This window comes from Urocampus carinirostris, chromosome 5 (assembly GCF_059441175.1).
Source record: "Urocampus carinirostris isolate Australia breed hairy pipefish chromosome 5, RoL_Ucar_1.0, whole genome shotgun sequence".
Lineage (NCBI taxonomy): Eukaryota > Metazoa > Chordata > Actinopteri > Syngnathiformes > Syngnathidae > Urocampus > Urocampus carinirostris.
Genome location: NC_142353.1, coordinates 28025392 through 28040762, shown reverse-complemented (window position 1 = coordinate 28040762; position 15371 = coordinate 28025392). Strand labels below are relative to the sequence as shown.

General features: G+C 41.6%; 1 protein-coding gene across 1 annotated transcript; it reads left to right on the top strand.

Moving 5' to 3' along the window:
* The first annotated feature begins 748 nt into the window (after positions 1 to 748).
* LOC148365917 (arrestin domain-containing protein 3-like) lies at positions 749 to 15366 on the top strand. Its single transcript, XM_088336386.1, has 6 exons — positions 749 to 1129; positions 3435 to 3492; positions 3567 to 3714; positions 5981 to 6077; positions 8237 to 8493; positions 12021 to 15366. Exons 1-6 carry the CDS (start codon positions 874 to 876, stop codon positions 12507 to 12509), a joined length of 1305 nt encoding a protein of 434 aa, XP_088192512.1. The 5' UTR covers positions 749 to 873; the 3' UTR covers positions 12510 to 15366.
* The last annotated feature ends 5 nt before the right edge of the window (positions 15367 to 15371 follow it).

Genomic DNA, 15371 nt, shown 5'->3' with positions numbered 1-15371 from the left:
GTTCAATGGCAGACACATGTACACCATTCTTGTATTCAGAAATCATTTCCTTCTTCAATTTAATTGTTGTTTTCCTTTTTTACCTTTCCCTTATCACTAATTGTCTCTATTATCAATAAATAAAGACAATAAAACACACTGAGACACAATAAATTCTCGACACATATTGACTAGCTAACAACCCCTCTCCAAATTAGGCTAATTGACCAGGTGAGATTAGCCAAAATGGACGCTCATTTCACTCAGCTATATTCGAGTCGATTAAGGAAACATAATAAATTAATCTTATCAAAAACATAAAAACAAAGTTTAAATATTTTCAATAGGGAAAAGTGTGCCTGTTTCAGAAATAAAGTCAAGAAACACCCAATTATTCATTCTAATTCCATTTACTTTTCCACTATGTTCTCTTTGAACTAGTGATCCACCATTAAAAAACGAAATATATACATTAACTGTTCATAAATTGTTTTGATTTTTTTTTTAAGATTTATCCCGTTTTTATATGTTATAGTTAATTTTCCGTGGTAAAAAAAAATTATTGGCGTTAACATGAAAATCGGTTGTAAAATGAGCAATTTATCGATTTTTTTTTTTTTTAAATGAACGTTCATTGCCTTATCGGGACGTTGACCCGACCAATGTGGCCACTTTGTAGGCACGCTAAGTTAGCTGGACGCCACAGCGCGCTGACGTACTGAATTGTAGCGTCTGCACACATCTCTGGTGGACTCTTCCACAGGGCGTGGCCATTTCAACTATCACACTACATTAGGGTCGTGGGAAAAAACACGCAATAACCCCGGAACTGGTGATTGTGTAAAGGTTTTCCCAAGAGCGTTTTCCTCCTGACTTTTATTTATTTTTTACAAAATGCCAGCGATCAGGAGCTTGACGTTAGTTTACGAGGCGGTGAACGAGGAGGGGACGTTCTCGGAGGGGGACCCCGTGCGTGGGAAAGTCACTCTTGTTTTGGACAAGCCCACGACCGTGCAAAGCTTTTTTGTGAAAATCAAGGGCGACGCCCTCGTTCGTTGGACCTCGAAGAGTGGAAAACAAACCAACACACACTCCGCCAACCGAAGATACTTCAAACTCAAGCACTTTTTCATCGAGGAAAACTCCAATGGTAGGAGTCGATGACGTCACGTAGATGGGGGCGGGGGGATTTGACGTGCTACTGCGCTTTTAACTTGTGCCGCCAGAGGTCACTAAAAAGCGCACAAAGTTCGGTTCAGGAGAATGGGTGGGCGGGTGTATCGTTGAACTACTAGAGTCGTTGGGGCACCGTTTCCTGGAGTGTGTCTTGGGCAAGTACAGCCTGGTGGTGCCCATTCCTCTCCAACAATACAGTTAAATAATTGAAATAATCCTATACATTTGATAAATCTGCTTCTTTAGCTCTTAGTTTCTCTTCAAACACAAGCACTTCCTTGAGGAATACTCATGAAATGAAATGATCTGCATTTATATAGTGCTTTTCAAGTCAAGACTTCCCAAAGCACTTTACAGTGTGCTTCACATTTCCCAGTAAGGCGCTAACCTGCTTATTGGGGGCATTGGGGTTTTGTGTCTTGCCCAAAGACACTTTGACATGTAACACGGAGGAGCTGGGAATCGAACCTGCGATCTCTTGATCCCAAAACGAGCGCTCTACCTCCTGAGCTATATACATACTACTAATGCCACCCCTCTTGCCAGTTAACCTCAGCTAATTGATCCCCTTTATTAACTCATTCAGTGCCAGGCGTTTCTCTAAAATGGGAATTTTCACTCATTTTAAAGGCCGACAGAAAATTTAGCTCTGTAGCAGTATATATAGTATATAGTTATAGTACACATCAAAAGAAAGCATGTGGCTGCAAGCCATTAAAAGAACTGACAGGAACGAGGACATCGAATTGTCCTTATTGTCATTCATAACAACGTAGCAAAACATTGTCTGCTATAAGATTGGACATGCTAACCGCATAATAAATATTTTAAAAAGAAAAAAAAGATAAGACTGTCAGGATAAATAGTCAAAAAACATCAATTGGAAAGCTCACATGTGTGGTGTCCATTTCTTATCTGGATTTACTTGAATGCAGAATGCCTTAGTAAATGTAAGTAGGATAAGTGTCTAGGAATTAAGTGTTTGCTACTGTAAGGTTTTAACATTTATTAGACTGAAATCTGACTCCAGAGACACTTCCTACAGTTTCAGCATATTCAGAAGTCGAGGAAGATGAGCCAGGCGACGAATATAGTCCACATTGTTAATTTAGCCTAATGAAAGAGTTGAACAGATTGGGTCTTTCTGCCGCGCTGAATTGCAATCATGCATAAGACAAAGGGGGGCTCCAGAGTTGCCCAATATTATAACACATGGCGATGAAATGTTCATGCCCCATGACCAAGCTGCTGCCGATTGGTCGACGCTGTTGCCAATGCAGACTTCCCAGTCCTCCTTTGAAGAATGGGAGGAGGGGTGATTGGTCATCGCCCTCCGCACAGAATGGGGCAAGACACACAGTCCAACCCCCCAGAAGAGGTGATAAGTCATCGTTATCTGCACAGAATGAAACAAGAAAGCATTACAACGCAAAGCGTGGTTTACGACACACTTCTGCCAGAGTTCGCACTCGAAGGCTGAAGTCCAACTTAGGACAAGTATTTTTGAGTATAGTTGAGATAAAACAGCGTATAGAATGGTATATAACTTCACTACCAATGCTTTGCCAGCAAAAAAGTTCCAGTGTTAGATAGATAGCATAAAGTGTGTTAAGCTAGCTAGATTGCTTGCTAAATATCTAAAAAGGTAGAAAGATAGCCAACTACAAAGCCAGATATCGTTTGCTCATTTGCCTTTAAAAAAAAATTGAATCTAATTTGTTTTTTCTGTAAAATAAATAAATAAAAAGATGATTAAATAAATGTTTTTAATACACGAAGAAATTATCATTCTACTCTCTTAATTAATTGCTGGAAAATATTTATCAATACTCGAATACATTTTTTTTTGTTCATGAAGCCCGTGAACTGGAGTTTAATCATTTGAAATTTTAAAATATACACTTATCAGGTAGTTACTATGTTTTTACGAGGTTAATTGTTAAAAAATAGGTTCAAACAGACTCAATCAACCAATTAAAACATTTGACCGGAAAATCAAAATGACCCAGCATGGCTGAGCTAGTTTCAGAACAGCTGAGCAGGCACCTTAACCGTCGTCGGGGAGCACGCTGTTGCCCGCGGGCACCACGTTGGAGACCCATGTTATAAACAGTAGTAATGCGTATTTTATATAATATATATTTAATAATAATAATGATTATTGATTTAAAAAGTCCAGTTACACACCAAGTGAAATGTCGAAAGGCGGAGTCTACTATTTTTTTGAACTTTTTTAATAAAATGAGGAAAATATATCGGTAATTTCTTCTCTTTTGCAGACACCCTTCTCCCCCAAGGTGTCCACGTGTATGATTTTAACTTCAGCATCCCATCGACGTACGTTTTAACATCCTCCTTTTTAATTTTTCTTTTTTATTCTATTTTTTAAATCGCGTTGCCTTCTATTCCAGGAGCATGCCTTCCTCTTTTCGGGGAGCTCACGGCAAAATTGTCTACATGCTCGAAGCAAAATTGTCCCGAAGTTGGAAAGTTGACCAGACTGCTGACAAAGTTCTTCTTTTTCGCTCCAAGTCTGTCCCAAATCTTCAAGCTCTGATGGTTTGTCATCTTTGAAGAATTCACTTTATTATTATTGATCAGAAGTAGGTAACTATTTGTAGCGTGGGGCCACAATGGGTCAAAGAATTTGGCTGAGGGGCCAGTACTGGAGACCTAACCAATTTTTTCATTTCCGAATGAACTTACAGTACATACAGACATCTACATGCTATATTTCTTTACATTTGTTTTAAAATGAAAACGTTTCATCAAATTGGTTTTGAAACGCTCACAAAGCAAAATAAAAAAACGGGGTCCCTGTTTTAATCACTAAATGTGATATATAGTTTTGGAATATTGTAGTTTTGTTTTTTTGGTCTTTTTGTAGAATTTCCACAGTCATATATATATATATATATATATATATATAATATATGTGTGTGTTAGGTTTTTGATTAGACCCTTCCATCGGAAGTGCGTGCTTCCAGGATCGGCTCATGGAGGAACAAACCTTTTTTTAGGAGGCTCATTTAATGGAAAACACAAGAAGGAAACTACACATCTCAGTGGTTTATATGAACACAGGAAATGGATCCGATTGGTTTAGACAGGAATCACATATTTAAATGCAGTGTATAATGTTGGTCGCTAGGTGGCGTGCGAGAATAATAAATGAGCAATAGGGATAGTGAAACTTTGTAAACACAATGCGTTTCTGTGTGCCTCTCGAGCAGACTTGGAACGTGGGAGTCAAACTCTCCCAAAAACGAAACTTTGTTAACACAATGCGTCTTTGTAAGAAGAAAGGAATGTGGGAGGCAAAGCCATCTTTTGACCTTAGAGGTTGCCTCTGATCACCAAGTGAAATCTTAAAATCACACACTTATTGAGTATACTATAAAATATAGATATTATACTACAAAAGTTTAAGAGTACATAAAATACAAGAGTATAAATGGCCCATTTAAACCATAATTTATCTTCTAAATACTGTAGTTGTATGTTTGTAGTATTTCTGCAGTCACATTTTATAGTATTTCTCCAGTATTTCAGTTGTAAACTTTTAACAAAACTACAGGATATTATAGACCTCCAGAATGCGTTATTTTCGAGTCTGAGCTCAATTTTATTCCACATATGAAAAATATAACTAAAATTGGGTTTATCTTTTCAAGAATCTAGCTAGAATCCGCCCATTTTCTCTCTCAGGCAAACACGGAGACACTGATGCATGCTTTTATATCTACTTGTTTGGATTATTGTGATTCCCTGCTCTTTGGCCTTCCCAAAAATAATATTGCTAGGTAGCAGCTGCTACAAAATTCAGCACAGGTGTTTTTATGGGGGTCAGGGTGAGGGATCGCATTACACCAGTTTTGAAAACCGCTGCATTTACATTTTACGTTTTATTTCACTTTTAATGTTTTTTTTCTAGGGTTGTTTTTTATTCCTACTTCAATAATTTACTGTTACCTCATTTGGAGGGAGGGGGCACACTGGTAGGGAGTTGTTCAATGGCTGAAAATCCTGAGGCCATTTGTTGCCCTCACTAGCAGTGTAAATAAGCCCCCCTCAGGTCCCTTTCCTCGCATGGTTAGTCTGTGCCTTGCCATGATCACATTTTATTATATTTCTATTTGTCATGATTACCGATGTGATTTACCTGTCCCCGCTAATTTGGCGCCAACCGCCGCGGGTTCTGATTGGCTCCCTGTCACTATTTGAACCCAGTCCTGTCAATTACCTGTAGTCAGTCTGTCTGCGAACCTCAGTGTATACAAGGCAACCCTTTTTCGACCCTGACTCCCGCCTGTCCAGTTTTTTGCTCTTGTTTGTCTCTGGCTACGACCTGTTTTGATCCTGACCACGTCTGCTCTCCCGTCCCGGCTTACGACCCCTTTTTTGTCCCCGACTACGTCTACTCTCCCGTTCTGGCTTACAACTTGTTTCCGACCGCGACCACGCCTTGCTCTCCCAGTCCCGGCCACCGACCAGCCCGTCTGTTCCCGGCACCGCCATCGCTCGCTACGGAAGTTCTGAACAGACAGCATTAGGAAGTATTATGACGGAATGATGAAGACCAAAGAACACAACAGGCACGTTCGGATTAAAGTTGTTGAAAAGTTCAAAGCAGGAATGGGATACAGGAGGATTTTGCAACATTTACACATCTCCTGGAGTACTGTGCGAGCAATAATACAAAAATGGAGAGAGCTTAAAACCACTGCAAACCTACCAAGACCTGGTCCTCTAAAGTTTGTGTAACTGTATTTAAAAACTGAACAAAAAATTGGTCTGCCATTTTAATAATTTCCTTTTTTTGTAGATGCGACAAGTTGCAGTTAAAGACAAAGAGTTGGGTATTTTCTCAAGTGGAAAAGTTCACATGGAGGTCAGCGTTGACAGAACAGCGTATGCCCCAGGTCAGTAAAATTCACATCCATCTAACTTGCAACTATTGATTGTTTTGATAAACAATAAATCGGTCGATTATTTTTTTCGATTAATAGCTGAATTGGACTTTAAAAAAAAAACACACTTTTACTTTCTTCCTCTTCTTTGAAGTACTGACGTTTTGGACCGATAGACTAACAGTGCACAAAACACCAGAATATTGTATAGTATAAGACATTAAAATATCCAAGTTTTAGTCAAATAACTTAACCATCCATCCATTTTCTGCTCCGTTATCCTCACTCGGGTCACGGGAGTGCTGGAGCCCATCCCAGCAAGTTGCAGGGCACACAAAAACCACTCGCACGCTCATTCAGACCTAGGGTCAATTTAGACCGGCCAAGTAACCTGCTATACATGTTTTTGGAATGTGGGAGGAAACATGGGTGCCCGGAGAAAAGCCACGCAGACATGGGGAGAACATGCAAACTCTGCCATACGGCCAAATAACAAAAACACATCCAAATGTATGTTATGCTACACCTGCAAATATGTAAGAGACTCTTTTCCTACCACCTTATCCAAAGATAATTTTACATACAAAGAAAGTACAATACATTTTAATTTTATGTGTAGCAAAATCTTTTATCCACAAAATAATATTTTTTTTTACATTTTTAGTTAAGTCTTTTGATATGATAACAATCCCAATGTGCGAATGATATATATAATATGCTTAAAATCCGCCCCTTGTGTTAAACATGTCATAATTATGATTTTTTTTTATCTCTTTAACTTTTTTTATTCATTTCTTTAGTGATTTTTTTTGCTTCTCTGTGTTACCCCAGCATGGTCTGTTCCCTTAAAAGTTTTTTACTCTGTACTGTTTAAATGTTTCATGCCAATTTTCTTTGTATTGAGACCAAAAAAAATGGTCTTGAGGCGGACCTAAGTAGTACTACAACCCTCAACATTACACCGGAATTCAATGCACTCTTATTTCCACTGATTTAACGTACTTAGCGGCTCATAAGTCATGTGAAACAGCAAACCGATGATGAAATTAGTCACCAATGCTTTTAGTAATCGATTTTAAATGATTTAATTGATTCGTTGTTGCAGCCCAAATGCACACATATAATGAGTCAAGTCAAGTCATTTTTATTAGTATAGCCCTTAATCACAGAGAGTCTCAAAGGGCTGCACAGGTTATTGCACAGACTATTATTTCAGACTATTATTACACCATCCCCTGATCTCTAAACAACATGGGGGCAAGGAAAAACTCAAAAACCTCAACATGAGGAAAATGAAGAAACCTTGGGAAGGGACCGCACATGTGGTAATCCCCCTTTCAGGTTGACCAGGCTGCAATGGATGTTGCAATTACAAATAGTACAGAGATATTGTCAACAAAATATATATATATATATATATAGGTTATTCATATGCTATAGAGTAGAAGTGTGTTTAAAGCTTAGATTTAAACATTTCCAATGAGGTTGCAGATCAGATCTCAGGGGGAAAAGCATTCCACAGCAACGGTGCCCGGATGGAGAACGCTCTCGAACCTGCGGAACACTTCTTGGCTCTTGGGATCACCAGTAGACCGGCGCTTTCAGAACGAAGGCTTCGGACCGGAACATAGGGGGAAATCAGATCTGAAAGATATGAGGGAGCAAGTCCCTGTATGATTTTGTATTATACCAAGAGAACCTTGAAATCACATCTTAGGCTAACTGGGAGCCAATGTAGGTTAGCTAAAATCGGCGTCAATACTGAATGCATTTCTAATCTTATCCATTATATTTAGTTGGCATATAAGACACACTAGGTTATGAGGAAGACTTTCAATTATCTGACCAATTTGGGGACTTTAGGTGCTCCTTATATCCCAGAAAATCATGGTTCACGGATCCCTTAACCACCTGGATCGTTGAAGGGCCACCTCATGTGGTGTGTCCTGGGCAAGTATAACCTGGTTGCGCCCTCCCGCTCCAGAGCGTTTTGTTAGGGTTGGGGTTTGCGCTCTCTGCCGGACCAAAGTGGTTCTACAATGCTCAACGTTACCACGAAATTTAATGCTCTCTTATTTGCATTGATTTAAAGTGCTTAGTAGCCCTACTTGATATTCCTGTAAATTTCTGACTTGCATTCTCAATTTTCCCCAAATAATCGGTTATCCCAGGAGAAACGGTGATGGTGAAGGCCCAAATCAACAACCAGTCCTCCAGCGACATGACTCCCAAAGTTCGTTTATCGCAATTCATCGTGTTCAAAGCCAGCAGCCATACCAAACACGGAAACTGCACCGTCAACAAAATGGCCGCACAAACTATTGGACCCCACTCGGACAAGCAAGTGACCTGGGCTGTCAAGATTCCCACCGATCAGGGGCCTTCCATCAAAAATTGCGACATCATCTCCGTGGAATACGTCTTGAAGGTAATCCACATTAAAAATGTGACTTTATTTCTTGCTTTTTATATTTTTAAAAATATATTTTGCTAGGTTTGTGGTTGCACAAGTAGTTCACTGCTAATGACTGCAATTTACGTCAAAAATCTATTCAAAATTCTGTCAGAACCAGAACAGATGGTAGACCCAAACGCATAACATTTTACACCAAGCTTTATCGCGGAAACGAAGAAGTCAGGCGTGGGGAAACACAGTGATCGCTGGGCAGGAGAAGCAGGAAGCCCACGAGATCAGTGTGTGGTCAGACGGCGCAAAATGAGCCGAGCAGCCAAGACAGGAGATCGGAGCGTGGTCGGTGGACAGAAACAAGTCGGGCAGCCAGGACGGAATATCGGAGCGTGGTCGGTGGACGGAAACAAGTCGGGCAGCCGGAGACGATCAGGAAGCCAGGGGTAGACAAGTAGGATACAGGAACAGACGGGAGCCAGAGTCAAAAAAGTGCTTGCCTTGCATGTGCGGAGGTTCGCTGATGGACTGACAAGGTGTGAATGAGAGTACTGAGTTTAAATAGGAGAGGAACCAAACAGGAATCGAGCAGCAGCTGGAGCCAAACGAGGTGAGGGCAATGGGCAAATCATGACAAAATTCAGTGTCATTGACAGTTTTAGGCGTCAGTCTTATGCTTTCAATTTCATAGGCCAGCAATTAGATAAAAAACATAAAAATAATTCATTCAAGTTGCCAAAAAGAACAGTACGAATGGGACGTATGATCTAAATACGATTTCATAGAACAATGTACTGTCCAACGTGAAACACTAACAACGTCTAGTGACAGAAAATCAACCAGTCTTTTGTACTTCTTTTTGATAACTGGAGTGAAATATTTAAATACAATTTACATATAAAACAGACATTTTTATGGTTTTTAACATGATTTTACAATTTATCGCATAATCCCATTATTAGTTTCACAAGCAATTAGCTCTGAATTTGGGCCTAACATAAAGTGCCAAAAACATCTAGCGGCAAAATCACCTAATGTTTTGCGCTTCTTTTGAAATGTTTTTGTAATTTGACAAAGCCTGGATTGAAAGATTCAAATGCAATCTACATTTAAACATTTTATACAGAGTTATGGACCAGCTGACGTTTATGGAGGGACTATTGAGGAAGACCGTAGAGGAGGTAATTGTAGTAGACAAGATGTGAGGTGACAGGGCTATAGACGAAGATGGAGATGTTGTGGGGAGTGAGGAAGGGGCGATAACGCTTTATGGAGCACAGGTGAAAGTAAGCAGACCGGGTGATGTTGTTTATAAGAGAGTTGAAGGAGAGTGTCCTGTCGAGGATGACTCCCAGACTCCTGAGATGAGGGGAGACCATCCTTGTAAGATGTCTCCAGAAGATCCTCACATGTAGGAACAGAGTGCTACACACCAAAGTGTTGGAGAGGGCAAGCAGCTGCAGCGTGGAGTCCATCATGACTCAACACCAATTTTGGTGGCTAAGGCATGTCATTCGAATGCCCAGCCAAAGACTACCACGCAGAATCCTCTATGGTCACTTACACCTCAGCCAACGCAGTGCTGGTGGGCATACGAAGCAGTTCAAAGGCCACATTAAGAACTCCCTGCAGAGATCCCAGATGAACCCCTCTTCATTGGAGGGACTGGCTTCCTGCCAAGAGCCCTGGTGCTCCTGTTGCGCACGGGGAGGAACCTCGCACACAACACCGTGCAGCAAAGTGAGCAAAGAGGCATGATCCGTCTGTAATTGCATCTGTGAATCCAGGATTGGACTCTTCAGACACCAGCAGACTCAGAAATAAAAGAAGATGGACAACCGGGAGAGTCGGAGAGCCAATGTATTGGTGGAGTCCCAAACTGTCTATACATGATAAAAAGTCTCAAGTAAAGGGCAGATTTTTAGTGTCTATGTGTATGTTGAAATCTTCTAGCAGTATGATGTTTGGGAACAGAGTGGAGAGTTTAATGAGCAAGCTAGCAAGGTCAGTTAAAAAGTCAGTATGGGGCTTGGGGGGTTCGTAAATGGTGGCCATTACAGTCTGAGAGGATACAGAGACCGCTGCCGAGTTGCCATGGGGAAGGCAGATGTTAACAAACCCATGATGGCATGACGACAGTGGCGTCTGAGCCGACCAAGTGAAAGACGTCATCGTGACTGTGGCCAGGTACCAACAGCCAGCAGGTAAACTAGCTTTGCCAAGCGGCGATGCGTGAACAATACACAGGAGTGGGCGAATCGAAGGATTAAAACGCCTCGACTCCCACGAAGGGCCAAAACACAGTCCAAACAGCCCAATAAGAGGCAATAAAGCTGTCAAAGCTAAACTTAAAAACGTAGTATCCATAGCGTAGCGTCAGCATTCATTCAAATCAGAGCATTAAATGCAGAGTATAGTGACTAGTGAAAGATTCATACATTTGACTATAAGGGATTTTATACGATTGACTACAAATTACATTTAATGCAAAAGATATTCACTGACTGGGCTGTAGTTCAATGTCAGGGCACCCTGGTGGAAAATGTCGTTTACAGGAACGGGACGTAGGGCTGATAAGATAATCAGCACATCCAGACGCAGAAAGGCCCTGATAACGTAGAAACGCTAGGTGTTGTTTTGAGTATTCCAGACATCGCGACGCCCAGGGGGGCTTCCTTGGCACGCCCATGGGAGGAGTCGGCACGCCATTATGCGGGGAGAAGATGGTGAATAGGAAAGAGCTAAAGGACTTCAGAAGAGGGCTTCCCAGAACTCCAGTGACACTAATTCGGCCATATTCGATGGAGTTCACTTAGTTAAACTGTTAATGAAATTAAATCTGCCCCCGTGTGAAAATGTCGGCTTTCCTGTTCATCTTTTCCCTCAAGAAACAATCGCGCACAAATTGTTGGGTGAATATAGGTTGTGTTTGGTTAATGGAGTCAGATAACTAATTCGAACAATTTGGTAAACGGTACATTTTGATATTTAATTCCCAACACTAGTCTTAGAAACAATAAACAAACTATCTCCGAATTTGAGAAGATAATGTTCTATTCATCGTGAAACACCAATTACATCTAGTGGCAGAAAATCGCCCAACGTATTGCACTTATTTTTAAATGTTTTCTGCAACTCACACTAGTATATCAATATTTATAGCGTGTGCAGCACAGTTCTAAGGTCTTGGGAACCTCCTGTGTGGGTTCAAATCCAGCTACCGGACTTCCTGTGCGGAGTTTGTATGTTCTCCCCGGGCTTGCATGGGTTTCCTCCAGGCACTCCGGTTTCCTCCCACATTCCAAAAAAACATGCATTTCAGGTGAATTGGTCGGTCCAAATTGTCCCTAGGTGTAAATGAGCGAGTGAGTTGTCTGTCCCTGTGTGCCCTGCGATTGGCTGGCAACCAGTTCAGGGTGTCCCCTGCCCACTGCCTGATGATTGCTGGGATGGGCTCCAGCACCCCCGCGACCCTACTGAGGATAAGCGGTGCAGCTAATGAGATGAGATCTATATTTATAGTCATGTTTTTTGTTTGTTTTTCTCAGGTGTATCTGGACATCAGTTTTGCCTTTGACCCTGAAGTGGCATTCCCAGTAGTCATCATCCCCCCAAACTTGGCATCCCAGCAAGCCCCCTCGGGGCCAATCTGGGGTGCGCAAAACAGCGACTTCCAACCGGCAGCAGCCAGATGCGAGGGCCCCCTAGCCTATCTGCGAGCTCCGCCTTCTTACCCAACCTATCCAAGCGGCTATGCCGGCCCGTCGGCCCCGCCCACGTGGGGGTTTAATCCCATACTCTCTTCGTACGGGTCCCCGTCAACATCTAGGGTCCTTCAACCTCCGCCAAGCGCCCCCTTGTTATATCCAGCTACTCCGTCTGCCCCTGTGGCATATCCGGGCTCTTTAGGGCTTGACCCGGCTCCCTCGGTGCCTTCGGACCAACCGCCTCCTTACATGAGCACCACTGACTTCCTGTCTCAGTCTGAGGAACCTCCCCCAGCCTATTCGGTGATTTTCCCATCGTCAAAATCATGATGAACGTTTTCACTAGCGGTATGGTTGTTTCAAATCGGACAGTACTTTTCTCTTTTAAATCATATTTAACATGAAAATGTACGTCTTTTTATTTAAATTGTTTTTCAGTCTTTCAATCCAGGCTTTGACAAGTCCCAAACCTATTTTTAAAAAAATTGCCGCTAGATGAAATTGGAATTTCATGTTGGACAGTACAGTTTCCTCTCAAATTCAGAGCTTGTTTGTTGATTGTTTACAAGACTAGCCTCTGGAATACACAATCATTTATCTTCTGTTATTCATAACTGCTAGAAGCATAAAAAATGTACCATGCCTTGCAAAAGTATTGTTCCCCCAAGAACTTTTTGACTTTTACCATTTTTAAGGCTTCAAAGTTATTGATACATTTTAAATATTTTCTAAGAATCAACCAAATGTGAGACACAATCTTGAAAAGAAACCAAATTTAATCAACACTTTACATTCTGAGGGCAGCACGGCGGCGCAGTGGGTTCAAATCCAGCTACCGGCCTTACTGTGCGGAGTTTGTATGTTCTCCCCGTGCTTGCGTGGGTTTCCTCCGGGCACTCAGGTTTCCTCCGACATTCAATTTCAGGTGAATTGGCCGGTCCAAATTGTCCCTAGGTGTGACTGAGCGAGTGAGTTGTCTGTCCCCGTGTGCCCTGCGATTGGCTGGCAACCAGTTCAGGGTGTCCCCTGCCCACCAGGATAGGAAACAGTAATGGAGAACCCAATCGCGTAACGTACTCACAGTTTATTAGGGAGAGGAGGAATGTGCGCACACTCAATCCGGGGATCGATGGTTGCGGAAGTGGATTGAAATCCGAACCAAAGAGTTGTCAAAATCAAACAGATCAGGCCAAAAATAAAACCGGATCAAACACAGGCAAATTCACAGAACTAGGCATTTCACACAGAGTTTAACAGGAGTTTTGCAGACGCTCTGACAACTAACGGCTCAAAGGACCGCATTTAAGTACTCCAAGTGAGCAACCGCAACAGAACCTGGCGCCACACGGCTGGGACCGATTGGGCGCCATGGCAACCATGACAAAAGGTTTGATGGTGATTGTTTTTGCACAGCATTTTTCGTATTATTCCTCAAATGCTCTATCGGATTGTGGTCGGGCATTCTAACACCATCATTATTTTAGTTTTAAACTATTTCATTGTAGATTTGGTTTTATGTTTAGGATCCTTGTCCTGTTGAAGGAAAACCTGCGCCAGACTCCTAGGTCTTTTGCAGACTCTAAAATATTTTCTGCTAGACTCAACCTGTGTTTTGCTCCATCTGTCTCCCGTTAACTCTCACGATGTTCCCAGTGCCTTTTAGAGAAACGCAACTACTGGGCATTATACCGCCACCACCCTGTTTGACAATGGTGATGGGGTTTTTAAGGTGATTTTCAGTCTTATGTCAAATATAACATTTTGCATTCATCCCAAAAAGTTCAATTTTGGTCTAACCTCACCAGAGCACCATTTTTTTGTGTCTCCCATGTGGTTTCTTACAAATGCCAAACAGGGTTTGTATGCTATTCTTTCAGAATGGGCTTTCTTCTTGTGTCTCTTTTGTAAAGGGTGATTTATGCAGAGTAAAGTTGTCCTATAGACAGACTGTCCCACATGTTATGTGTATGCCTGCAGGTCATCCAATATGATGATGGGTCTCTTGGTTGCTTCTCTCATTAGTTTTTGCTTCGTTTGAACTGAAAGTTTAGAGCACAGGTGTCAAACAGGCGGCCCGGGGGCAGGATCAGGCCCTCTAGGGGATTGGATCCGGCCCGCGAGACAACGCTCAGAGAAGCGCAAGAGAAAGAGAGCTGTAGGTTGAAATATGTCAACTTGATGTTGCCAAAGCCAGGTGCCTCAAACAAAGACACTGTACTTGTATTTCTTTCTCTCTCTCTTTTCCACCCCTTTTCTCCCACTCTCTGTCTCTGTCTCTTTCACTCTCTGTGTCTCTTTTTCTCTTCCTTTGTTGCTCTTTGTCTCTTTCTCTCTCTGTGTCTTTTTAACTTCTTTTGCTCTAACTTCCTTTTTCCCTTTTTCTCTTTTTCTCTATTCCTACTCTTTTCGCTTTCTTTTTTCTTTTCCCTCCTATGTCATTCTATCTCTCTTTGGATTTCTTTCTTCCTCTCCCTTTCTTTTCCCCCTCTCTCACGAATTTTTGTCTTTTTTGTTTCTCACCCTCTCTCTCTTTTTGTCTTTCTTTGTCCCGCCCTTTCTCCCTTTCCCTCCCTCTTTCTCTTATTTCTTTCACTATTTTTCTTTCTCTTTAATCTACTAGTCCGGCCCCCGACAGAATGTTTGTTCTATCGTGTGGCCCCTGAGTTAAAATAAGTTTGACACCCCTGGTTTAGAGGGACAGCCAGGTCTTGGTAAGTTTGCAGTGATTTTATGCTATCTCCATTTTCATTATTGTTCGCACAGTGCTCCGGGAGTTGTGTAAAAGGTTTGTCCCAGTGACCTTTCTGTATATTGTCTGTTCTCCAGTGTGTTATGTACGGCATGCAATTTGTACCTAAATATTTTAAAGCAGGCTTTCCCAAGGAACCATTCAAAAAGAAACGCTAAAAATTGGGTGATATTCAACCACTAGATGTTCTTGGTGTCTCTCGTTGGACAATACATTTTTCTCTCGAGCTAATTTGTTGATCGTGTACCCAGTTACTAGTCTTAGGAAAAGCTACCTTGATTTGTAGGACTAGAGTTCAGAGTTAGTATTTGGATTGTTTTTAAAACAAGTCACCATTTTGTAATCATTTATAACTGCTAATGCATTAGAATGTATTTTTATACGTAAATTATATTTAAATCTTAAATGAATAAAAAATCGTTTAAAAGAAGTGCAAAACATTG

What these genes read in the sequence shown, in the direction of transcription:
- LOC148365917 (XM_088336386.1), top strand. Translation starts at nt 874, where the DNA reads ATGCCAGCGATCAGGAGCTTGACGTTAGTTTACGAGGCGGTGAACGAG. An exon ending in AACTTCAGCATCCCATCGAC is followed by an intron (nt 3,493 to 3,566) that starts GTACGTTTTAAC and finishes CTTCTATTCCAG; the next exon opens with GAGCATGCCTTCCTCTTTTC. An exon ending in CAGAACAGCGTATGCCCCAG is followed by an intron (nt 6,078 to 8,236) that starts GTCAGTAAAATT and finishes CGGTTATCCCAG; the next exon opens with GAGAAACGGTGATGGTGAAG.